The 27409-nt window shown below is 42.1% G+C and overlaps 2 protein-coding genes across 4 annotated transcripts in view; one reads left to right on the top strand and one right to left on the bottom strand.

Moving 5' to 3' along the window:
- MCF2L2 (MCF.2 cell line derived transforming sequence-like 2) overlaps window positions 1-27409 on the bottom strand; it is a 1607631-nt gene that overhangs the window by 944629 nt on the left and 635593 nt on the right. The gene's annotated exons all lie outside the window — the stretch shown is intronic.
- B3GNT5 (UDP-GlcNAc:betaGal beta-1,3-N-acetylglucosaminyltransferase 5) lies at window positions 21320-26012 on the top strand. Its single transcript, XM_069213112.1, has one exon. The coding sequence runs from the start codon at window positions 21465-21467 to the stop codon at window positions 22599-22601; it is 1137 nt and encodes a 378-aa protein (XP_069069213.1). The 5' UTR covers window positions 21320-21464; the 3' UTR covers window positions 22602-26012.

Below are 27409 nucleotides of genomic sequence, written 5' to 3' on the forward strand. Positions count from 1 at the left end.
CATGGGCAGAGTCAGACACGGTCCATCATGCAGCTGGGTTGGACTCTTCAGACCTTGAAGGCGGGTCGCGTTCCATGGCAGCACATTCGTGCTATAGAGATCTTTATCTCCTTTAATTTGACTCGTCAACAACAGTTGATGGCTAAAAAGGAAGCGACATATGTTATGTTGAATATTGAGAAATTGGAGAAACTGCCTTTCACGGTGGCTGAGATTCCGTCAGCTGAGTGGTTGATTCATGGGGTTATTAATTTGCCTATCTCCACTCTGCAATTTACTTCTTGTTTGAAGCACATTCCGGTGGGTAGATATGAACTATTGGGAGACAGATACATACACGAGGTGTGGGAGCTTCCCTTTCAATACAGATGTGTTAATGGTTTGAGGGAGGTTTTTCTTAGCGGTAGCAAATGCGAAGCTTCTGTCAGCCATTCCATGGTTTGTAAACAGCTGTCCTTGCACTGAGCGTGTAACTCTTCGATTGCTAACTTAGCTTGTTATTTGAAGGGTGTTCCAGTCCCGGTTATTAAAAACACTTTCCAGGTGCTTTCTAACGGAAGTTACGTTGTTCTTAACAGCGAACGCTGCTGTGGCATGCGTGCCGGAATAGTTTACGTTGTCGTTGTCAACAAGGCCGTTACGTGCTGCGGGAATGTGTTGTTTCCCCCCACTCAAATTAGGGAGGTAGCGGACATCTGGCCTCATATTGCTACTTCCAAGGTTGATTTTGACAAGTTTAGTCGGCTGAAAGCTTTATTGTTTCAAAAGCATGTGGCCCTTACATCTGCTAGCGAGACCTACGCACTTCAGGTGGCAAGGTCATCGGCGGAGATACAGTCCCTTTTGAATACTAACTTTCCAAGTCACTTCGGTGAACTTGTGGGACGTATATTTAATGCATCCAGCACTGCTGGTATTGCTCATTTTTTCCAAGCCGTTGGTGTTGGTTTCGATCACACCTTCTCTTCCATATTTGGTTTGATACCTTCGACTATACACTCTATTTTCGGAAGCATTTTTGGTGGTTTCCCGATTACTTTGGCTTTGTTGGCTGGAGTCTTGCTATTGTTGCTATTTTTTCGCAATGGCTGTCCCGCCACGACGAGATCCTATATTGCTGCTCCCGTCAGCGCAGCTGTGTCATGAACGCATGATGCAGCATTTTGGAGCTACACTCCTGGGCCATTTGGAGTGTGACTGGTCTCTGTCATTCAGACCGGTTTTGGATTGTGTGCAACCTGTGTTTCGGTGCCTTTGGTGCTCATTTGAACATGCACTGGCTTTCTGTCTCTCACTGCAGCGTCCTCCAGTGGTCGATCCTGATCTGTTGATGTTCCCGATTAGGGCTCATTCCCAGACTTGTGCACTACGGTTGCGTTTGCTTCGTGAGGCGATTTATTAGATTCCCTTCCTGGAGGAAGATGGTATTGTCTCTTTCATTGGCCCTGCACGGGGTGCTGCCCTGAATGGTTTTGGGGCTTTGGAACACACCTGCTCCATGGTACTTTGTGGCGTGGATCTTCCGATATTAACATATATCGAAGTGGAGGAGCTCCTACGTTCTATTGCTTCTGTCTGACAATTGGATTATTTTTTCTTCGGCAAAATTTACACTATATTGAATTTGGCTTTATCGTCACATGTTTCCTAAAGTTATGACTTTGTTGTCTTCTTACCTTGTCGAAATATATTGTTTATGTTTGGGGCATGTTTTTATGTTGTTGGAACCACTTGCTACTGACAAGGGGAGGGTGTAGTGTGGTTAGTTTTACGTATACTTTGCGCTTTAGCTTTAGGCTTTAGGCCTTTGTGCACTTTGCCCTGAATGTATTTTATTCATTTGCTGACAGCTTAGAGCCTCTGTGCACTTTGCTCTAAATGCTTTTTATTAGGCTTCGTACTGTTATTTTTCAAATAGCCAGTTCTACGGTGTTGTTTTTTATTCATATCACACTGTTTTGCCTACTTCAGCACTGGAGTTCTTCATAACATATTCACTCTGTTCTTCAGTCAAGGATACAGTCTGGTACATTGCCGATAGACGTGGTAGGAGTTTAGATTTGGCATTCCTGCGTAGGGACATTTTGTGATCACGATGACATGTTAGTTATAAAATCACTTCCTTGTCCCAATACATGGAAGAGGGAGATTCCGACCAGAGACCCACAGCTAGACGCTGACTGCCTCGTTGCAGATGCTGAACCAGATCACAGGCCTTTGCTCTGGTATGAGGGCTTATGTCTCCCTGGTGATTCGGAAAGGCAAGCTAGAAGCTTAACATGCTGTGCTCTAAATAGAACAAGCAGAGGGAGAGTAGAAACTGTTAGGCACTATGATAGCTTTATTCTTATGTTTTACTCTCCTGGTGACTATTTCAATCCTACTGTGTTATATTGTTCTGGTTATTGCGGCTCACGCCTTATTATCTAAAATACAGTCGTTTTATTAAAACATTATATAAAACTTATACTGTCTTTGTCATTTGTATAGGAGATCATATTGTAAATGAGAGAGTTGGTTTGTATCTGAGTGACCACGACTTCCTTGAGAAGTTCCAAAGATGTCATGCGCTCGGCTGCCTAATCATTTCTTCCCCGTGGGAGAAATGAGGCACTGCTAGTTAGCCGGAGCAAAAACCGGATTTAGGGTGACAGAGTTCCTTACACGTGGGTCAGACTCAGTCCCCCACACCGTTATCGATCCTGCTGCCTAGAAATCCAGTAGTCTCATTTAGGATAATGAGAGCCCACGCGACAGTAGTAAGTGCAGCGAACTCATTGGCAATCCTGGGGAGGTATGACAGACAGCTGTGGGTCGATATTGCTCCATATCTGGACCACCTTTCGGAAGACTAAGGTGGAGATGAAGAAGATCCTCCTAGAGGGCGAGCGCACCTCAGCTGAGGTAATAGACTGCGCAGCGGATGTTGGGACCAGTGCTTTTCGGCAATTAGCTGGTGGGGCGGTGATGCGACGTCAGTATGGCTTAGAGCAACTTCCTTTCGTCCGGAAGTTCAGAATTAAGTATTGGACCTCCCATTTGATAGGGAGGCTCTTTTTGGCAAGCATGTGAATGAAGCCCTGCAAGCCATCAAAACGGATACAGACACTGCAAGGTCCTTAGGAACCCTTCAATTTAAAAAGATGCCCTTTCGTGCCTCCAGCGGTTGAGGAGTTCCAGCATATAGAGGGAGTTACCAGAGCTTTTATTATGCCTCCTTACTACGCAGCAGTTCCAACCTCAATATTCTCAGAGGCAACCACCTCAGGCGTGTCCTATTCTAGACCTCCACCTAGGGGTGGAGCGCGTCGGAGCAAAGAGGCGGTTAGACGCCAATGTCCAGTTCCAGGCACCGGCTACAACTTAACCACAAATTCAAAAGATGGGAGAAGGATACCTCACTTTTATCGGAAGTGGGAACAAATAACATCGGACCAGTGGGTTGTTTGATTTGGCAGTACTTTAGAGTTCATTCAACGCCCACATTCTCGCCCTCCTCAATACCTTCTTTCAGAAGCATCTAAAACCACTCCGGCTGGAGGTCGTGACAGTGCTCAAGAAGGGAGCGATAGAGTTCCTTCAGAAAAAGGCAGAGGTTTTTACTCCTGTGTTCTTTCTGGTGCACAAAACCTAGGAGTCATGGCGCCCCATCCTCGATCTCAGGGACTTAGGTTTGACATTTGAGGTCAATGTTTTTCGCTTGGTCACATTGCAAGACATTCTTCTCCGCTTGAATCACAGAGATTTTATGACTACCTTGGATCTGCAGGAAGATTACTCTCATATTCAGATTTCACCTGCCCACAGAAAATATCTGTGTTTCACAGTAGCCGGCAGCCATTTCCAATTCGGGGTTCTTCCATTTGGCCTGAAATCCGCCCCCAGAATCTTTACAAAGTAGCTAGCTCCGGTAGCAGCTTCTCTAAGAAAGAAAAAACTTCAAATTGTTCCCTATATAGATGATCGGCTGATAAGTGTGGTTGTATCAGGACTTGCATGGCATTATTCGACTAACTGAGCCTCACACTGAATCGGAACAAGTGGAACATATTGCCAACAAGAGTGACTACCTTCTTAGGGGGGGAAATCGGCACCATCCGAGGCAAAGCTTTTCCTTCGGGGGAGAGGCAAACAAGACTCATTTATTTTAAAAGTCTTTCAGTGCGCAGCTACAAGTCACTTCTGGGGATGATGTCTTCTTGCATACAGCCAGTCACTTTTTGTCGACTGAGAATGCGTCCCCTGCAACAGGAACTAGATCTTCAATGGATTCAGAAAGAGGGATCATTCAGCGACTTAATCACTGTAACTCCTCGAATAACTGGTGGGCGGACTAGTTAAACATCAGTCAGTCTTCCTTTTCTGCCTCCTCAACCTCCGTTGTTCATTACCACGGCTGCCTCTCTAGAGGGATGGGGAGAGTGTCTTCAAGACCTTCAGATCAGCGGAAGGTAGAGCAACTCTTTCTGGAAATATCACATCAATTTCCTTGAGTTGAGAGCAGTTTTCCTGGCCCTGCAGGCTTTCCTTCCCAGGATAAGACACTCTGGGCTTCTCAACAATGCATTATTTAAACAAGCAAGAGGAAACCAAATCTCTTCCATCTCGAATCGCAGACTATTTGGAACTGGGCCATTTGAAATGGCATCTGTTTTATGAGCGGAACATCTGCCATGAAGACAGAACGAGACTGCAGACACCCTCAGCAGGCTGACGTCCTCCTGTCACGAGTGGGAGCTGAACCAGGAGGTGCTCGACCAAGTTTTCAGGAGGTGGGGGAAACCCAAACTGGATCTCTTTGCAGAACGCCAAATGCCAACTTTTATGCAAGTTGGGTTCACCATCCAGGCTCTTGGGGGAATGCATTTTCGATGGCATGGTGTGGAATATTTGCCTATGCTTTTACACCCATTCCCCTGATCTCTTGATCTTTGCAAGTACTATTGAGAGCATTGCAGACTCATCCTAATAGTTCAGTTTTGGCCTGGTCGACATTGGTTTTTGGAACTCCTCCTGCTCTCAGAGACCGACCACATTCCACTGAAAGTTTCACCACAGCTCTTGACAAGGAATGAGGGTCAAGTTTTGCATCCAGACCCCAAATCACTAAAGTTATTGGCTTGGCTCCCGAACACAATGAGTTCGCCCATTTAAATATTCACCCCAAATATCGGGCTATTCTTTCGAAAGCCAGAGCAGATAGCACTAAAAAAAAATCATACTATTTAAAATGGAAAAGGTTTTGTTTGTGGTGTCAGGAGGAGCAGATTGATTTGCTGCTGTCGCTGCCAGAGCGAATATTGCCTTATCTCATCCATCTAGCGTTGACAGGCTTGGCGCATGCATCCATCAGGGTGCACTTGGGAGCTATATCCCGCTTCAGCAGTTTGCCGACATGGTCATCTCACTGGTCTTCTAGATTGGTAAAAAAAAAAAAAAAATCTGAAAGGGCTCTTGAGTTTTTCTACCAGTATGGCCTCCTCCACCGTCTTGGCAGCTCGACACGGTTCTCTCTCAGCTTATGAAACACCCATTTGAACCAATACACAGAGCAGATTTCAAGCACTTATCGTGGAAAGTAGCACTTTTTCTAGCCCTTACTACTTCTAGGCGGGTTGGCGAGATCCAGGCATTGACCATTCAAGAGCCTTTCCTTCAATTTAAACATGATACAGTGATACTTCGTACTAACCCGAAATTTGTTCTAAAGGTGCCATCTGACTTCCATATTAACTAACCTTTGATTCTGAAATCTTTCTTTCCGAACCAGCCATCTCTGGCGGAAAGAGCTCTGCACTTGTTGGACATCAAAAGGAATCCCAAATTTTATTTGGAGAGAACCAAGCATTTTTTTTTAAGACTTCTCAACTGTATGTCGCGTGCAGTGCCCCGCAGAAGGGACAGGCCCTTTTCAAGCAGAGTATAGCCAGGTGGATAGTAGCTGCTATAAACTTTGTCACCAAGCAGCTGGTAAGCCTTTACATTCTTTGGTAAGGGCACACTCTACGAGATCTCTCAGCATCAATGGCACTGTTTTCAGGTGTTCCCCTGCAGGATATTTGCAGAGCAGCCACCTGGAAAAGTACTCACACGTTTACGAAGCACTACTGTCTGGATGCCATCCCTAAAGTAAATGTAGCGGTTGGTCAGGCGGTCCTGCAACATCTGTTCCAGTAACGGTGAGCCCATTTTACCACTCTCCATCCTTCTTTTCTGTTACGCACATTGCATGGTTTGATGTTCGTGTTCCATTTGCATGTAGTTCTGATAGCACATAAATAGGTATGCTAATAGGTGACAGTATCTTTATAGAATATAATGCTTTCATGTCTTTGCAGATAACTCTGCAATATGTCACTAATTCAGATGATATATAGTCAATGCAATGTGCTCTGAATAATGCTTTATTCTGATTCAAGCATGTGAATCTATGAAAGTTCCAATACTGGAGTAAGAAAATAAGCTACTTACCTGTAACTATAGTTCTCCAGTATTGGAATCTTTCATAGATTCACATGCGACCCACCCACTTCCCAGGGAAGCTCACCTTCAATATTTCTTGTTCAACCCTTAAGATAAGCACTAGTGCTTAAAAAATCTGAGGTACTGGAGCTTCTCTCAGGTGGGTTTTAGAGGGTGGGGCGCTATGATTGGCTGAGGCTCAAGTTTGGTCCTTTTCACATAAGGACTTGGATAAATTACTAAAATGAAGAGTTTTAATGTTATTGCTATATGTCTTTGGGAACATTGTCTTTTCTACGGTACAGAGGACTCCTATCTCGACGACTGAGAATGATTCAAGCATGTGATTCTATGAAATATTCCAATACTGAAGAACTACAGTTACAGGGAAGTAACTTATTTTCATCTAGCATGATCTCTAGGGTAGAATTCAAATGAAAAGAATTACTTAGTGAAAGATGTGGTGATGCATTAAATTCATCACTAGTTGGAACCTTAGTGTTGGTTTGTGTTTTTTTTATTTCCTTAACTTGCTCCTCTTTTGCTGTGATGTAGCCGAAGAAGGGGAATAAAAACAAATTAATGCATAATCGATCCAAAGAAGAGTCCTAATATAATTACACATTTAAGTGTTCAAAAGAAGTGTTTGACCCATGATTAATTGTATAGGAAGGCCTTGAATTGTAGGAACCTGTTCTAGAAGGGGAGGTTCTATCCCGATTGAGTAGGATGCTTCTTTATTATTGCTGTGACCCCCACTGCCCATATCGCCTTATGTCCTGGGTATTATGATATCCAGAACTTCCTGGCTGCACGTAACAGTACAACTTTAGTAGTAACTATCCATTCCATCACCAAGCCCCCCATGGTTAGACTTTGGTGAGGCCCTTGGTGTCTACAAAGCCTTCCAAGTTGCCCTCCCTTAAGAACGTTCCTGGATAAATCTTAATTTCTCTTCCAGGGGATCCTCATCAATAGTCATAAGCACTGAATATTCCCACCCATGTGCGGGAACCCTGGAGCATATATAATCACACATGTATATACATTAAATGTATATATATATCAGTAAAACATTGTGTAGACCTTTTTAGTACATGTACATCATGTGTAAGAAATCATGCAGTCTATGTTGACAAACAGGCAAAAAAAATCTTATTTTGTAAGATTTTTTTTCTTTAATCAGACTCCTCAATTACATTACAGCTAACACCTTTCTGCAATCAATGAAAGGGAGCATAGAAAGTATAAGCAATCCCATATAGAAAGAAACTGCAGTGAAAATACAGAGGCATTATTAGCCAATAGGCTGCATCCTAAATAACATAGCAGAATCAAAGAACTGGCACCGTGCCTTTAAGGCCCTGAGAACCTCCAGATTCCCACCATGCTTCTGAGGTGAGAGTGAGGTGACAGTTGGGTTACAGTTAGATCAGTTCTTTTTTTCATGCTCCTTCTGTTAGTATCCTAGAGCATCGAGCTCTCATTGTTTGGAGTTTTTTTACCAGAAAAAATCTGTAAAACAGTTTTTTCTACATTTTACTCAACGTTTTTTCTAATTTTCTGAGTAAAATAACCCTTTTCTTTTAAGAAAATGCCTTCCCTTTTTGTAAAATGCCCTGCTTGTAATAAAAAGAAGGCTCAGACTGATCCACACTCAGTCTGCATAGCATAGTGTGCTTACCTCCATGCCAGAATAATGTTCCATGGCCTACATGAGAGGGCTGAAATGTCATCCACCTCTCTTCAGAAGGTCTCCAGAGAAAAAGGTGCTTCAGACAAACGGCGAGCAAGATCTACTTCAGCAGGTAGGAAGATACCTGTTTGTTCCCAGTCAGTGGCACCACTCCAGTCATCCACCGACCTCGAGGAGCGCTGCTCCTTAAACAGCGACACATGTGACGTCAAAGGACATGATGTTGAATCCTATGAATTGACGTCGAGCCAGCACTAACGTGCTGATACTCTGTCAAGGGCACGGCCAGACCCATTGACATCGAAACAATGTTGTCTTCGACATTGAATGTCGAGGCAAAGATCGAGGTCTCCGCCATCAGTAACAAGACGCCGTTCGATGTCGAGACACTCCTCCGGTGACGTTGACACCATCTTTTTTTGATGTCAAGACACTCCTCACTTGTTCGGTTAACATCGAAGCAAACTCCTACATCCACGCAACACCATTCAGGCTCGCCATGACGTCGTCCAACGACGGCACAAAGAACAACTTCACGTACTGCGACCTTAACGTCTGTGCCTCAGACGCATGACCCTATAACAAACATACCAAGTAGGTAATTGATAGCGTCTTTGAGAGCCTCGTCACAGTCTAGGCAAGTCTCTTCTATAAAACCTTCGCCAAGATGGTTGGAAAGCTTTAACAAGAGCCCGGCCCATCAATCTCTGGACTTAGTACTCGCCAATGTGTTCCCCCTCGATCTCTTCCAAGGATACCATCTCAAAGCCTCCAGCCAAGCAGGCGACCACACTATCTTCTACAGATCAACCCGCTCTATGAAGAAGGCGTAGTACTCCTCGGTTGTGCAAAAGGAGTAGATCGTCACAGACATCAAGACCAGGGTCAAGATCCCGGACCTCTCGATCCCATTACCAAAGGCGCAAATCTTCTTCCTGGGTCTACCTCATCTACGTCTTCTATTAGACTATTCGCCCACGCTAACAGACACTCCTCAGCAACAGTCTCTCCAGTGGACGACAAACACTTCTAATAAAGTGTTGGCTAGAGGAGCTCACAAGCTTAATAAAGACTTCCCTGAACCTACAGTGTCATTGTCTGTAATATTTGAAACGCTGCCGCATCACTCCTCTTCTAGGCAGTTGCTGTCTCCGGTTCCAGGGCTTTTGCAACTAATCATGGATACTTTCCTGACACCAGCAAGCTTGCACGCAGCACCTGCACGAATTCTAAAGAAATACATGGCCCCAGACCAGGACCCTTTATGTCTTAGAACCGATCCTCCACCGGATTCTGTCATTCTGGCTGTAGCCAGGAAAACCCATTCAGTGGCATCCTCATAAACAGTCCCTCCAGACACGAAGAGCAAGCATCTGGACTCCTTGGGGAGGAAGATGTGTGGTACCTCTGTCTCCTTTATGAAGGTACCTAGTGCAATCTGGAAGGTATGATCGATCACTCTGATTTTCTAAACAGGTTGGTCGATAAACTATCTAGAGAAGACTGACCGGATGTTCAAGAAATCCTACAGGAAGGAGGCCTAGTAGCCAATCAGGTAATCGGCGTGGCGGCAGAGGGCTCGCCGCTCACATATATGTGCAAGACGATAATCTTGGCTTCGTCTAACAGGACTCAAACCACAGGCTCAACATAACATTATGAACCTCCCATTCTCTGGAAATTCTTTATTTGGGGCCCACACAGATGAAGAAATTGCCAAAATGAAATCTGAATTGGCACCCTCATGGCCGTGGGACTAGAAAAACGCAAGGAATATCGTCGAAGGTATAGACCCTATGAGGTCCGTACGAGCAGAGGGTTTAAACCCCTCACTGCACCCAAAGGCAACAGCAAAGACAAGGACAGCCTTTCTACTAGGCCCAAAAAACAAGGTAACGTGGCGCGAATAGCCAAATTCAGTCTGTGCCCAAAACATCAGGGAAACAATGGGGACTCGATTCCCCTGATATTGTCACCGACTCCAGGTCAGTGGGGGGTGGAGGGGAGTGTTTATTACGAACCATAGAAGAGTGGTGCTCTATAACAAAAGACAAATGGGTGCTAAATATTGTCAAAAATGGGTATTCTCATTGTTTCAAATCACCTCCTCCTCTGGTGCAACCAACAAAACAGATTGTCATTGCCAGTCTCTCCTGCAAAAAGAGGTTATCATTCTGCTACAAAAGAGTTATTAAAGTTCCAGATTTACAGAGAGGAAAAGGAGTGTACTCCCTCTATTTACTGGTACAGAAGAAAAAACTTTAATACCCATTTTGGATCTGAGACATCTCAACAAGTACATTAAAAAAAAGTCAGAATGCTGGCCCTTCATCAAATCTTTCCTTAACTCCATCAAGGGGACTGGATGTGTTCCATAGATCTACAGGATGCAGATTTTCACATCCCAGAGGCAGTGAAACACCTCAAATTCCTTTGCTTCGTAGTTGCATCCCACCACTACCAATAAAGGGTACTAACCTTTGAGCTAAAATCAGACCCTCTAACATTTTACAACTGTATAGCAGCACACTTGAGGAAGAAAAATATTTTTATTTAGCCATACCTTGACGATTGGTTGCTGAAAGGCAGCACTTGAGTCCAAACCTTGCAAAACCTCAATCACTTTGGATACCTTCAAAACCCTAGGTCTTCAATTAAATCTGCAAAAGTCCATATGGAATCCAACCCAGAGGCTCCACTACTTGGAAGCAACTGGACACAAACCTCAAAAAAGTGTATCTTTCGGAGGAGAGACTATTATCAATAGCACAGAAGTGTCACAGCAACCTTCACACTGTACAACCAACGGCCAGACAAATGGCATCACTCCTGGGTTCCATAGCCTCCTGAATTTTAATTTTTCTGAATTTTAGGTTCCACATGAGACCTCTTCAAGAAAACCTGGAGGATCGGTGGAACCAATTTGCAGACAAATGGGATGACACAATTCTCTCACCAGTGGCATAACACTCACTACAATGGTGGGCTCACCAACATCTGTTGACAGGGGTTCCTTTTCATCAGAGCATTCCTACCCAAACACTGGTAACTGGCGCATCCATTCGGGGCTGAGGGCTCATAGGGGCTCTCTCCAAGCCAAAGGACTGTGGTACGACTTCAACCTGCGTTACTTGAGGGGTGTTCACCTAGCCCTCAAGTCGTTTTACCCATCCATCAAGGACAACTCAGTCTTACTCCAAACAGACAACACAAACCTGATGTCAATGTACTATTTGAACAAGGTGGGAGTTGGGGGGGGGGGGGGGGGGAGGTGCACTCTTTCTTGCCCTCTATCTCGAGAGTCAGACCATCTGGCATTAGCTACTAGCGAGAGGCTGTCAATCACAGCGGTTCACCTCCCTGGAGTCCAGAACACACAAGCGGACTCTCTCAGCCGAAGCTTCTCAGACTCGAACGACTGGATGCTTCACCACGATGTCGTAAGACATTTTGTAACCATGTGGGTATCCTTAGATCTACTTGTTTGCCGATGAAAACAACAAAAAATGCAGAGACTTCTCATCCAGGTTTTACCAACCAAGGACAAAGAGGAATGCCCTGTTGATAGACTGGTCAGACATTTCTCTACGTTTTTCCTCCCATTCCCTAATTCCCACAGTGATCAAATTCTGCAGGGCCAAAACCAGGATGATACTAATAGCCCCAGGATGGCCTCGCCAGTGGTGGTATATAGATCTCCTCCACCTATCAGAAAAGCCTCACAGGAGGCGTCCATGCAGACCAGATCTTATCCACAAATTAGAGGGGAAGGTTTTTCATCCCAACCTTCCCTTGCTGAGCTTGATGGCATGGCGCCTGAATTCCTGCAGTATGGCCATCTAGGCCTTTCACAGGAATGTATGAATAGTCTAAAGGAGTCCAAAAGACCCTCAACCCGGCGCTCTTATGCATTCAAGTGGAAAAGATTGTACATGTGGTGTCTCCAGGACGGCTTCAATCCAGTTCTGGCTCAGGAGGAGATTATTCTGCCCTACGTCCTTCACCTTGCAAAATCAGGGTTGCAGTTTTCTTCAATTAAGGTACATTTGTCAGCCATTACTGCTTATCGTAAATCGCCCTAGCAAGCGTCATTCTTTACTATGTCAGTGGTTAAAGATTTTCTAGGGGGCTTGAGAAAAGTATTTCCACCAGTTCGTACACCTTCCCCTCCGTGGAAATTGAACGTGGTCTTGTCTAAACTCATGGGTCCACCCTTTGAGCCTATACACAAAGCCTCTTTACAACATCTTACATGGAAGACCGCTTTTCTTGTTGCTATTACTCCAGCCAGAAGTCAGCGAAATTCAGGCTCTATTCAAAATAACCCTATGCAGTGTTTCATGATAATGGGGTGGTTTTGACAACCCATCTAGAGTTCCTACCTTAGGTAGTGTCTGATTTTCATATTAATCAGACCATATCTCTTCCAACATTATTTTCCAAACCATCTGCCAGCAGAGAGAACCTTGCACTCCCTAGACTTCAAAAGAGTGTTAAAGTTTTATCTCGATAAGACTAAATATATCAGACAATCAGATCAATTATTCATAAACTAGGGCCCCATGAGAACGGGCAGAGCTGCCTCAAAACAGACTATTTCTAGGTGGATAGTTTCATGTATTGTAATTGCTTACCAATTGGCTTACAAACAATTGACTGCCAGACCTAAAGCTCATTTGACAAGGGGCAAAGCGGCAACGACCACCCTTCTGAAGAATGTACCCATCTCCAAAATCTGTAAGGCTGCAACATGGAATTCAGTACATACTTATACAAGGCATTACTGTATAGATTCAGATCCTAAGGCAGATACTCAAGGGGGTCAGGCTTCTTTAAGAAATGTATTTAATTAGGCCAAGTAAACTGCTTGTGCTTCCACCTCTCCATCTCCAGGGTTATGGGATGGGCTTGCTAATCTATTCAGTGCTTACGACTATTGAGGAGGATCCCCTGGAAGGGAAGGTTGAGTTAATTACCTCTAAATCCTAGTTCTCTTCCAGGGGTATCCTCATCAAAGTCTTAAGCAACCCCCCCCCCCCCCCCCCCTCCCCAGATGTAATTCTGGAGATACAGCAGTTTTCATCGTCTAGCCTACTCCTCTTATCGTTTACAAAATAAAAAAAATGTACTGACCTAACTGTAACCCAACTGTCACCTCTCTCTCACCTCTGAGGCATGGTGGGATATTGGAGGTTCTCAGGGTCTTAAAGCCAAGGTGCGAGTTATTTGGTTCTGCTATGTTAATTGGGATGCAGCCTATTAGCTTATAATGCCTATGTATTTTTACTGCAGTTTTTCTCTCTACATGGGATTGCTTATACTTTCTATGCTCTCTTCTTTGATTGCAGAGAGGTGTTAGCTCTAATTGAGGAGTTTGATTAAAGAAAAACTTTACAAAAATAAGACCTTTTTTTAGCTTGCTTGTCAACATAGACAGCATGATTGCTTACACATGTATATAGATGTACTAAAATTCTCTGCACGATTTTTACTCTTGCACATACATATAATGTATATACATGTGTGTTTTTTATATATGCTCTGGGGTCCCTGCACGTGGGTGGAAATATTCAGTGCTTAATGCTTGTTTTTGGCTTGGATTAAAAATTCAATTTCTTTAAAAATCTGAATTGCTGGAACCCTTCAGTGGATTTTGCTACTCTCTGACTCAATTCATAAAAGTATAATCTATTTTTGTACATTGCATCACGTTTCTTTCGTGTTGTGTGGCTTTCTTATTTTGTTATTTGGTAGTGTTAAATGGCTTACTATTTTTTTTTTTTTTTTTTTTTTTTTTTTCCTTCTTGCTGCTCGCAGCCATAGCTACCTGGGGTTGAGCTTAAGGTTGTTCAAACTGGCCTGTCTGGACCAAAGACTTTTTTTGCTAGTGTATTCCACGGTAGGCCGCACAGCCCTACCATATAATAGACCCAGCTCCTCACAGGAGGCCTGCACATGCTCCTGGTGTTCTGGATGTTAAGACTACCTACAAGTCTACAGTAATGAGGCACGGCGTAGTGTGTCCTATTCCTGCGTAAAATGGATCTTCCCTATCTTCGCCTGGGTCATGTTGCACAAAAACACTGCAAAAAATAATCATAATAATAATAATGAAGGGTAAGGGTATCGTAGTCTTTGAATCTGTATTCTACCTTAAGTCATGGGAACAATATTGACATAAGGTAAAGGACTAGTCCTCGCTGCCAGAGTTCTAGTCTGAATTTAGAAGGCTCTGGTAAAAGCATGTGCCCCATGAAAGTTTGCGTGCCTTTTGTCCGTCGGCATTATTGTCGTTAAAGATTTAAAATGAAACTAGAGGTGATGGGTAGTTCGTGAATAGAATGGTCCTTATCTGGGGGTAGGCTGTTTATTAAACGCGAGCATTCACTTTCATCAGGCACACCCAAGAATCGAGCTTTTAATCTGTCGTGTTTGTTCTTGAGGTTTTCCAATTCGTTTTCAGTTTGATCTGTGAAGAGGGTTAGCAGGGTGATGCCTGCGAAGTTACTGTAGGGAGGGGCCGGCTGTGGTGCTTGGCTTTAAAAGGAGTTTGACCTTGAGGCGGAAGTGGTGAGCTCGGGACAGAAGACGCTATCAGTCATTCAGTGCATATAACCGCAGGCAGATCTCTAGCCCTGGCTTTTGTTGACGAGCGCTCCTAGCACCGGTTGCTGTCCAGGGGAAGTGTCCACTTGCACGCTGGTGAGCGTCAGAGTGTGAGCAGCCGAAAAAGCGCACCGGATGGTGTATTTGAACAGGTCAGTAAACCCTTGTTTGTATCGTTTGGTCGTTACCATGCATAAAAACATCTGCAGCACTAAATTGCACAGGGCACACCACGCTTAACACACCTTTTACCTCTTTCTAAAGTGGTTATTTATAAAGCCATGTAACTTTTCTATCAAACGAGAAAACTGACATCGTTTTTCTTTAACGCGAAATATCCCCCCCCCCAAAACGTCTTAAACGTCTGTGCAGGCCGGCGTGTTCGACGCTGATTTTAGAAGCGCTTGAAAGGGGTGACGTGGGGTTCTCCGATTTAGTTAATTTGTGTTGGGGTGCAGAAAAACGCATCGAACTCTCAGAAGGCTGGCTGGTGCCGTAGACACTTAACGGAAACGGTATTTGTCGTCGGTACGAATCTTTGCGTACCAAATGTGTGCATAGGTGTTCTTTTTTTTTCTTCTAGTCTGAATACTTCTTCACGTTGGTCTTCTTTTGTATTCACGTAGTATAGTATGACATCGAATTACAATAAACTAATTAGTTTTGAAAAGTAATAGTTCAAGGGGTGTTTACCGACTATTAAAGTTTCCACTTTGGCCACTGAAGACGAAGATTTAAAAGGCTCATTTTCCACATAACGTTAGTTTTTACATGCTTTGTTGGTCAGATTACTAAAATGTAGTAAATAGTGTTCGCTCGAACACCTAGCACCCTTGATTTTAGTGGTCTAAACTCGGGGCTACTAGAATTAAGTAACAACAAAGGACCAAATTTGGGGGCAGGGCTGGCTAAATTATGCGGCAAGAAGAGCGAATAATAAGGCACGTTCTGCGGTTGTATTGCTTTGCTCTTTTGTCAGTTTAGCTCATGAATATTATCTGGGCAAATGCGTCACCTCTTTAGTACCAGTTTAATGCTTGGATATAACAGTTGGCAACTGAAGGGTTGACCGGTTCACCTTTATAAATTGCTCGAGGGTCCGGCTCCTTGCAGCTCCACGTTTGATGCGTTTTTTTTAAAGCAACATTTGAGCTGTCAAAGTTAGAAACGTATTTTTGTTTATGTAAATGATGTAGTAGATTGTGGATTATTTGACAGATGCAATGAAGCCATAATTATGTGGAAAACGCTGCAGAAACGCAGAATTCTAGTGCCCCGCTTACACTGCATGCCACATATGATGACGGTCACTGACCCTTTCCGTTTTTGCATTTTGCTCACTAGACCGATGGGAGTGCAAGGAAACAAACGCTTAGGAAACTGAATAGTATAATGCGAAATGGTTGCTAGTATGGAATGTGCAAGTCGGGGAAAGCCGCAGGAATTGGATGCCACCAAAAGACGGGTTTTCTGGAATGATTTTCTTTAACTGTAGCTATTGTAACTTCCCTTCTCTATACACAACTTTGGGTCCCATTTAGAGTTTTGATCTCTTTAAACTCTTGCGTCCCCTCCTCTAGAGTGTGGAGGAGCCCCAGGTTTCTGATGGCAGAGCCTCTGCTGGCTCTGACGGCAGAACTCTTTGGCAGGTAGCTCATCTACTACTGTGGTAAATAAATAAATAAATAATATATGTATATGTGTGTATTTATTATTATTATTATTTTTTCTGTTCGAGACCACCAGGGAAAGTTTGTCTGTCCCGAATGGGAAACGAACAAAACGGCCCTTTTACACAGGTAGAAAACGTCCCACGTGCCAGGGCCATTTTTCCTTTTTCATTAACTAACTTGTACATTTTGGAGTTTTTTTTAATTTTGGAAATCAAATCTGTGAGCTGGTGCATTCAGCATGGGGCCTGCTAGGTAATGCGCTAATGCCTTCTGTGCAGCGACTAAAGTCATAGCTCCACAGACATCCTTTCCTGCCTGGCAGAGAAACCTTATAAGTATGGTGTGTGGGCACTTGCCAGTGAAGCAAAAGGATTGCCTCCGAGGTCTTGGCGACCACTCAACGACTTCCAAACCATCCCTTAGTCTTCAAACGAGAGTTGGGAAGAAGTTAAACCATGTTTCTCTTGCTTGAAATCAAATGATCTCTTTACAGCAACTTGCATTCTCGCTTACATTTAGAAGTAATACCCTTGATGGCCTCTTCAGTTTTAAGAAGTGTATTTTTGTATAGGTACACCATGAGGGCCATTGCCCAGTGAGATGAACCCATCAGTTGCCTACAACTGTCTCAGCTAAGGTGACTGCTATACACCTGTTGCAACTGTGAGATTATAATATTCAAGCCAAGTTTTTTTAATTTGTTGGTGTTGAGAGTAAACGCAAATGACACTGAATGAATTGAAAGTTAATGAAATCTTAACTGCAGCGGTTGGCAATCTACCATTGTGTAGTTAGCTAATCCGAACCATTTGCTCAAGCGTGCCCTCTTACGATTGGGAAGAAAGCAGCTAAGGTACCTGTGCTAAAACAAACCTGAAAGGAAGAAAAAGTAAATGTTTAGTTTTGGGGTACAGAATTAATTGATATGGAAGTCCTGTGACTTGCCTTTGCCTTTTTCACTCTGCAGTTTGCTTGTATGTTGCTAAGACTAGAGCAGTGGTTATTTACCTTTTGACTACTGGGAGCCCCCATTACTAGCGTCCAGGGACCCCCACTGAATCGTGATTGGAATCCGGGGGTCCCCAGCGAGTCATTACCTGAAGCTGGAAACCTCGTATGCAATTTCGATGAACTGCAAAACAATACGCAGAAATACGGACACAGGCATTCATCCAACAAATACACAAAAGATTAAATACCTTAATTAACAAACAAGTATAAAAAACTTAATTTTGATGAGAATGTTGAATCTTTTCTAAATTCCACTGAAGCCACCCATCATCCATATTGTGTTTGACGTAGTTGTACAGACTGCTCCCATGACGAAATGAGCATACCAACTTAATTTTTACCCTCCAGTTTGAAATTCCTTCACATTTACAGAACAGTTTTTTAAACCCTATTTCAATTTTACATTTTGCTTTTTTTGTTTATTCTTTAGTAATCTGTAAATGTGCATTATTTTTTTGAGCTGCTGCAGACCGGCTAAATAGGCTTCAGGGACCACGAGGGCTGCAAGGACCACAGTTAAGAACCACTGGACTAGAGGGTTGCTCAGCATTGTGTTACAATAAAACTGCTAAATGACTGACTGTTTCGTTCCACTACTAAAGATATGTGGTTGAAGGATACTTGTTAGTCTTATTCCAGTGACATTGCATTGACAGCAAGGATATCTGGTGTACACACCAAAGTATGTACTTGCATATCTCAAAGATGTTGCCTGTTGCAACCTATCCTGATCTGACCTTTGTCTTGCCTTGTGTTTCTTCACTAGTGTCCCGTACATTGAGTCAACTGTAGATGCTTGAGTTTTAATGATGTTCATCAGCACAGCACAAGGTTCGTGGAGCTGGCCCCAAAGTGTACCCTTACTCCTATTTCAATCAGCTTTTATTTCTGTGCAACAGGTAAGTAAGACTTTGGAAAGTATGTGACAGCAAATTCGAGCTCAGTGGCACATGCCTTTTATTTTATTTTTATTTTTTTATTTTTTTTTTGTAATCATTTTTTTTTTTTTAAACCAGGGAAGTTGTTGGTAGGCCCTCTTCTTTCCTGGTGGCAAGGTCTCCATAAATGAAGAAGTTCCATATACTCTATCACTCCTCATGATAAGCAGTGTGCTATGTGGGACTTATAAAAGGCTCACGTGCAAAAGGGCAATCTTGCAGAACAGAAAGTAAAAGATGGACTACTGTTCGGACTGATATGTGGTGGTCTTTTCACAGAACAGTGAAACACCACTTTAAGTGAATGTGATGCCTTTTATTTGTATTTGTATTTTTTTTTCTCCCCTTGTCTCCGTACTGAATGCAGTAGTGATCTCATAGGGTTTTATTGATCACTTCATGACATGCAAAAACAAGCAGCGATTGCTAGGATGGAGTCAAACCTAAAGAGATAATCTCATAATTCGATAACATGCCTTTGGAGGTGTAAGAACCTTTTTTTTTTTTTTTTTTTGCCAGGATTCCTTAATGCACGCAAATGTCAGGAGAAATACACTGACATAGGGAGGAGCAGATGGGAAAGGGTTGTAGCTGAGAATCGTCAGGGATACAGGACAAGCCTAGATGGGTGCAAAGGGAACCCTCTTCAAATCACTGGGCAATACCAAATAGGAACTGGACACCAGTGTTGCTGCCTGCAATTATGAAATGATAGGTTTCAAGCTGTGATCTGTAGGTAACCAGTAGATCTTGCTTCTGGCCCCTCATGACTGGAAGTTGTGTAGTTAATTCCCCCTGATGCATCCAAAGGCCATCAGGGAGTGAGAACTTCAAGTCTGTCTCCAAGCACAAAAAAAGTCCTTTTCACCCTTTTTCAGGTAAGTCCAAATCTAAGTTTGGACATGCCAAAGGGAAGCACAAGACACAAACTTTGCCTGTTTCCTGCGGCCAGATTGTACACTCTGTTTGTAGATAGGGTTATATCACAAGCTTGCTGAAATTAATTTCTAGGTTTGCTGTGACCGGAAGAGCGAAATTGACATCACTGTGTTTGTGCATAGCACTATTTAGTCCTTTTTATTTATTTTTACTAACGAGGAAATGTGGTGCATGCCACTTTCTACCTTCACAATTGCCTCATTAAACTAGTCAATATGCTAAGAAGAAAGGCATTTTATATGATTTCAGAACAACTGTAGAACTTAAGGCAAACTGTTAAACTGTGTTTTACCACCCTACCTCATGTGTTAAAAATTTAGCAAGGGTGAGAACTAAAGCAGAGAATTTTGCCTGTTTAATCATATCTAGTTTTGGCAGTGTATTGTTGATAATTGTGTCCCAGTTAAAATTTTGTGTATAGACATGGCTTCCTTAAATACACATTTGTGCCCAGTGATGTTTAGGTCGCATCCCTTATGTCCCGTTTTTTTATCACCTTTTAGTTTAGCTAAATTCAATGAGAATCCCACTCCAAAGGACACTATGGGCATCTTTCTTCTCACACCTAATCACCTGGCACCTTGAGCCCTTTAATTACTTGATCATCAACAAGCAATGTTATTCCCTTTAGGCAGGTCTGTGGATCATTTGTGAGCAGTCGGAGACCATAGTAAACCTCGCTGCCAGGCAGTATTTCAGTTCCATGAGGGCTGATTTTTCTTAGGATAGACCATTCTTCTGTTTTTTAAACTAACCAAGTCTTAAATCGTTATATTAAATGTCTGGAGAGCAATACCCACAGAGTTCTAAAAAGGTATTTAACTCCTATGAGGTCCTACCCACTGCACACCTACAAAGCAGTATTAAAAAGTTCCGGCACCTAACAAAAACAGCAGGTAATTCATTATTGGCTAGCTTTTTAATTAGCAGATACTCTTGTTCTTAAGTGTATTTTAAGGATACATCAAGTGTTTCAACTCTGGAAATTAAATTCCTGCCTTTTTGACCGAAAATATGCCAACCCCTAACTTGGTTACCTCACTATTTGTGAAGACCGATAAGCAAATATATTTTTTATATGTACACCAATATAATCCTCCTTCTCCTTGATAACATCCGATTTTTCAGACAATGGAGATATTAAATTATACATACAAGGATACATCCATGTATATCTCGTAATGTTCAAGCCATCGCAGATACATGCCAGTTTGCTTATTCGCTTATTTTACTTGTCTTTAACTCAAAGTTGAGCAGTTGGAATATGGTACTGTATTCATTCAATAATAGATGATCTGAAATCTCCAAGCATTGCTTTTCATTTACCTGTTCTCTCTCCCTCTGATACTCTTAGCTGTACAGGGATGAATATTGCACAAATAGGCTTTGCTTTATCCAGTGGAAAAAACATAGCTTTTAACGTTGGTGGTTAATCAACTTATTTATTACCTTCTAATTTGAAGTGTTAACCTCAGACTGATAGATATTTCATTTCCTTTGGCCCTTGTATGTAGGATTTTTGGAAATGTTTATACATTTACTGTGCCTATTCCATGTTGTTTAGTCTTTACTGTTGATATAGATAAGTGATTTAGAGTATTTTACGGCATCACTTTACTACTTCTGCATTACACCTTGAAGCTTGTACCAGGAACACTCTATAGTGCATCTCCCATTGCAAACTTCGAACACTAAAGTGGTCTTGGGGTTTAGAAGTGTCCGGTTTTGCATTTTTGCAGTGTTGCAAGTATAGGTATAGATTAAGTTCTGGTTTGTGAAATGTGATTTCAATTTGTGTGATTAAATGGAAATGTAAGCAAATATTTTCTGATTTGTTTTTGTTTTATTTGATAGATCACTCCATCATGAATTTGAAAGAAACATGAAGATACCTCGACTATAGAAGTAATCCAATAATAAGATGGCATTTGAGAACCTTTAAATAGCAAGCAGTGTTCTTACTAGTCTTCTGTTCGGCTTTTACCAAAGGATTTTGAAACAAAGGTTGCCTGCTTCTGTAGAATGTGTTTTTTGACAGCCGACTTGGAACAATCAACCTCATCTATGCAGAATTTTCACAGTCTGCGAAAAAAGCTAAAACCTTTTCACTTGATTTGAGCAAAGCTGTATTACTTGAGAATGTTTATCAGTGCCAGAAGAATAAGAAGATGGCAGTTTTTGCAAGTATTTGCCACTTGTTTCATCTTGTGTTTCATGTTATTCATTGGACAGCAGGATAGTTCAGTTGTAAGCCATGTGAAGTCCTACTCTTACAGATACCTCATAAACAGCTACAGCTTCGTAAATGAGAGCCTTAGTGTTACCAGGAACACACCCCACGGTGTGCCAAACTACAAATATTTGATTAACCATGAGGCTAAATGCGAAAAACAAGAGGTCTTACTCTTGCTGTTCATTAAGACATCACCTGAGCACAGTCTCCGAAGGGATTTAATTCGGAAGACCTGGGGAAACGAAGATTACTTGCATTCTCAGTATAAAGCCAACATTAAAATAGTTTTTGCTTTAGGAGTGCCGAAGGATTCCCAGACAAGGTTTCCAGTGCAAAAAAGACTCCTAGTTGAAGACCGTAAATACAAGGATCTCATTCAGCAGGACTTCCTGGATACTTTTCATAACCTTACTCTGAAACTATTGTTGCAGTTCAGTTGGGTAAACTCCTACTGTCCTCATGCAAAGTTTATAATGTCTGCAGATGATGACATTTTTGTGCACACTCCTAATCTAGTTTCCTATCTTCAAAGTATGGATCAAATTAATGTTCAAGATTTCTGGATTGGAAGAGTGCACCGTGGATCACCTCCTGTGCGGAACAAAAACAGCAAGTATTATGTCTCTTACGAGATGTACCAGTGGGCTTCCTATCCAGATTACACAGCTGGTGCTGCATATGTGGTCTCTAGCGATGTAGCAGCTAAAGTGTATGAAGCTTCACAGACACTAAATGCTAGTCTTTACATTGATGATGTATTTATGGGACTCTGTGCTAATAAAATTGGAGTTGTACCTCAGTATCACTTATTTTTTTCGGGTGAAGGGAAGGCTCCACATCATCCATGCATTTATAACCGAATGATGACCTCCCATGGACATTTTGAAGACCTTTATCAGCTTTGGAGCCAGGCAACTGATCCTAACGTGAAGACTCTTGCTTCTGGATTTTGGGGTGACATGTACTGTAAAATAGTGAATATAATGCTCCTTTGCAAACTGCACTATCAAGACACATACCCATGTTCTGCTGCATGGTCCTAGTACTCAGATATCTGCTGTCACACTTACTGAGCCAAAGCAAGGATCGTTTTCGAGGGAGGGGGAGAACCTATTCTCACCCCATCCTCTTTACAAGCAAGTGGTGTCTGATAGCTAAGACAGTGTAGGCTGTGGAATCTCAAAGTGCTCCTGTCATGTTGCTTCTATTTCTACAACACAGCCTGAACTGCAGTTAAAATTTCTTCAGTGTACTCATTATAGTGACTTTAAAGGGTTAGGTGTATGCTGTTCAGTCAGTCGCATCTGGCAGTGCCTACTCATTGTGATTTCAACGATAACTTGAAACTTAAAATGCAATGGGAATTTAGAATTAGATCTGCTTCTGTCATTTGTATACCCTCAACCGATGTGTGTATTTGCCTTCGAAGCGCTCTAAAAGCACATGCTTTCTGGAAATAGTCACTCTAATTCAAGCAAATTACTGTCAGTGGAGCAAACGTGGATAACCTGAGAATTTCTGTTTATGAGCTGTTCAATGTACCAGTTAAACGCAATAACTTATTTCTGTATCTGTGAGAATCAATACTCAAGGAAATACTTGTAGTAAAATCTTACTGTGACAGTCCTTCTTCCCCAATGGCCTAGTTGCTAAATGCTACACAGGTCTTTGATGGAAAGGTTGAACCCTTTGTACCTAAAGTTTTCTGCTCTAGCAGTCTTCAGCCTTTAAGCAATGCATAGGAACTTTCACAGTGGAGCAGAACTGGAAAACAGTTTATTACCCCTCCTGCATGCAGCCAATCTTCTGCTGATATATGTGGTTTAGAATGAGCATGAATTAAGTTTAGAAATAGTTCTTAGATACATGGCATCACTTCATGGCAGTTTAAGTAATTTGTCCTATACAGAAAGATCTAATTTCCTTTAATGGTAGCTTTTTGGTGCTTTTGACTACAGCGTTGCTTCAGCCTATACCTAGTTTGTTGCAGAGAAACCTGCTAAGTTAATGTAAGAAACCATCCTTAGGAACAGTAATAGTCACGATTCTTGTCTAGGTCTTAAACTGCTAAGCCGCTTCTAGCAGATAAACAATGGAGAGTCCTATTTAACTGAATGATGATTACTACATCCCCCACTGGTGAGCAGATATGGCAAAACTGTCTCGAACCAGAGACCGGATTTGGTAAAGTGCGACCTTTAATGCCAGTAAGAGGTGCATACCTAGGTCATACGTGTTCTTCACTCGTTGGGTGGGTGGAGATTTGTCTTGTGCTTCTGTTTTACAGAGGTGCTAGTAATTTTGGGTATGAAAACATTCCATTGCAAGCATTTAAAATCTCTACTGATAAGAATCACTAAAACCACTGGTTTGGTAGCTGCTGTAATTCATACGATTCTCTGCAACGATAGATACTGGTAAATTCCAACAGTACCTATCTGCTGTAGAGCTTTTAGAATGACCCTAGCAGTAGTTTGTTTTATGATGCAGACAAAGGTCAGTCTAATTTGCATTATCTTGCAGTTGCCAACATTATTCTGTACGAATTCCTAGTTTTCTTGAGCCATTTAAGCTTGTTGGTACAGAGTGACAATAGGAGTAGGTGATCTGCCAGCCCTTTTGGCCTCTGACTCATTACAGTTTTCATTGTCACACTCCCCTTCTTTGGAAAGTCTTATTTACGTTCTGTGTAATTTCACCTGAAAACGTCACTCACTGAGAGTTGAAAAAGTGTTTGTACTCTCTAGTTTAAATTAGTAGAGACTAAGCTTTATTGTCCTGGCATCTATCTAAAGATTGACGGTGATGTTACTGTGAAGCCTGTATCTAAAATTTTGATTCTGGATATTTGTTTAAATTCCAGTAGTAGCCACCTACAAGGTATTTATCCTCCAAAAAATGTCACTCCATACACCATGGATAGGGTAGCCTTTGATATTTTGAAAATCTATTCTAAAATGTTTTTTTCAAAACAGCCCTTTGGGCAATGGCACTTTAATTTTGTGACCATATGTCCTTGGATGCCTCTTCAAAGGGTGTTGCATAGTTTTGATTGTCTTCAGATGGCACATTTTTGCTCAGTGGCTGGCTTGTGTAAATGCTGTCACCTCTTTCCGTTAGTTATTAATCTGTGCATGTGATGGGGATTAGGTAGTTAAGTGTAAGACACAAGCCCTTCTTTATAGTGACTTTGGTACTCCCTGACTTTTTTAGTTGCTCCATTCTTGGCATCCATTATTCTCAAAAGGAAAATTAGGTAATGAACATTAATGTTGCAAAGTGACAGTGGTAGGCACAGAGTTGCATGTGTGCGGTGTTCACAAAGTACATTTTTAAAGTGCTGTGCATATCGTGAAAACGGACCACTTTTGAAATTGGTGTACAGTTCATCAAAAAGGTGACATCCCAGGTGTTGTCAGGAAAGGAGCCTAGGACTATGGCACTCCCAGTACCGACTTTCCTGTTTTATAGATGGTCTCCACCTAACATTTAAAACTCTTTGCAATTAATACAAGTAACAAAATCTTGCAGAATTTTCACAAATGGAAAACGTTGTGAATAAATGTACGATATTTCAGTGAAACCTAAAATACTAATGGAAATGTTTAACATACCTTAATGATGGTGTATATTGCTTTTAACGCAAGCTGTGTTCCATCAAAGGATCAACCCTGAGGTGTTCGCTGAGTAAAAGGAAAACAACCTGAATTTTATAGTGTCTGACCTAGACCGATTCAGCCAGTGTCTAAATTTGCTCATTTGCTATCAAACTTGGGCCTTCTCCTTTTTTGGGTACTTGTTTTGATGAATGAATGAATGTTGACAGCCCTAATACCTACACAGTACTATAACCATTGCTGCGGCACACCTGACTTGTAGTAGTCTGACATAGTTAAACATGGATCCCTGCGAAAACCCTCGTCCCCTTCAACTTGGGGTCCACATTTTCTTGATAAACTACAAGAAATATTCCCAGCAGTACAAAAAGTGTGGGTATTTCTTGATAGTTGTACATGAATATCAAGTTAAAACGAAATGTTTACAGTAAAATATACAGCTGAATGTCCAGTATTATAACATAAAATGCAGATTTTGCCAAATCTCATACACAACGGTAATAAGCTAGCTCACATAACCATAAAATTACACCTTTATAAAAAAATAAAAATGGTCTTGAGCTTGTGCCGAACTGTTTATAGTGTTTTGGATTCTGCTTGTTTATGTGAATTTGTAGCGTGCAGAATGTATATTTAGTCTTTTGATTAAGGCGATCTAATTCCTGACTATTACCCTGTTACTTGAATGAAAGAGGGTTGCGTTTCTCTAATTCAAGCAAATTACTGTCAGTGGAGCAAACGTGGATAACCGGATAGTTTCTGTTTATGAGCTGTTCAATGTACCAGTTAAACGCAATAACTTATTTCTGTATCTGTGAGAATAAATACTCAAGGAAATACTTGTAGTAAAATCTTACTGTGACAGCCCTTCTTCCCCAATGGCCCAGTTGCTAAATGCTACACAGGTCTTGGTTGGAAAGGTTCAACCCTTTGTACCTAAAGTCGTCTGCTCTAGCAGCCTTCAACCTTTAAGCAATGCATAGGAACTTTCACTGTGGAGCAAAACTGGAAAACCGTTTATTACCCCTCCAACTCTTCTGCTGATGTGTGGTTTAGAATGAGCATGAATTAAGTTTAGAAATAGTTCTTGGATACATGGCGTCACTTCATAGCAGTTTAAGTAATTTGTCCTATACAGAAAGATCTCATTTCCTTTAATGGTAGCTTTTTTGTGCTTTTGACTACAGCGTTGCTTCAGCCTATACCTAGGACTTTCTGCAACAGTCTTTGGGCTGTGAAAATTACATTTAGGTAATTAAAGTTGCTTCTTCAGGTGAATATAGTGCGTACCAAAAATAGATGGAAGAGCTGGAGCATCGCGATCGAGATGGATGTAAAATCTAGTTTAAGTTCTCCTATATCCGAATATACCTGGAAAGTAACTTGTGACCCATCTTTTAGTACCCTTCTGAGCACAACGTTGTTCTTTGTCATATACTATTCTTGTATTATTGCTGTTTAAAATGTCTGATCTGCATCACTAATGAAGCAGTAATGCATAACTGGTTCACAGTTTAGACATTTACACAGGGTTGGTCAACTCAAGAAAACGAAGTAATTTAGCTGGTTTCTGTCTACATGGTGAGCCCTGTATGTGCTGGTACAAGTACATTTTGTACTTCATATTTTAAGCTCAGTCTAAATTTCAAAATGATGTACACAGGTAAACTGCGCTTCAGGGAACCCAAAATGAGTACTGATCCCTGAAGCGCAGTTTACCTGTAGATTCTCAGGATTAAAGAGCCACAGGCTAGTGAAGGGTTACAAGGGGTGGGGGGGGTAATACTAATAATAATAAAAATAAAAAAAAAAACCTGCCTCACTGCTGCCCTGCCGCTGCTCCTCCTTACTGGTCACAGGCTCTCTGCCTGCCTTGCGGCCAGTCCTAATGCTACATGCAAGCAGAGTTGGGATTGGCCAGTGTGCCCAGCCAGGGCACCCCAGGCAGACTAGGAGCCTGTGCCTGCTCTCTCCAGCCCGGCCACATAGTGCTGGGCTGGAGAGAGCACAGTGCGCATGTGTATTTGGCCAGTTCAAGATGGCTGGCCAAACACGTGCACCAGTTAAATCTGCACTGAGGGGAGTGCACAGTGCACTCCCCTCGTCCCGGTCATTTCCTCCAGTGGCTCTTCCCCTTTAACAATGAAATGATGATAAACTATGTTTATTATCATTTTGTTGTTAAAGGTTTGCAGCAGCAGCTGCTGCTAACGGGAGAGAAGGGGGGCAACACT

The sequence above is a fragment of the Pleurodeles waltl genome, chromosome 11, assembly GCF_031143425.1.
Source record: "Pleurodeles waltl isolate 20211129_DDA chromosome 11, aPleWal1.hap1.20221129, whole genome shotgun sequence".
Taxonomy (NCBI): Eukaryota; Metazoa; Chordata; class Amphibia; order Caudata; family Salamandridae; genus Pleurodeles; species Pleurodeles waltl.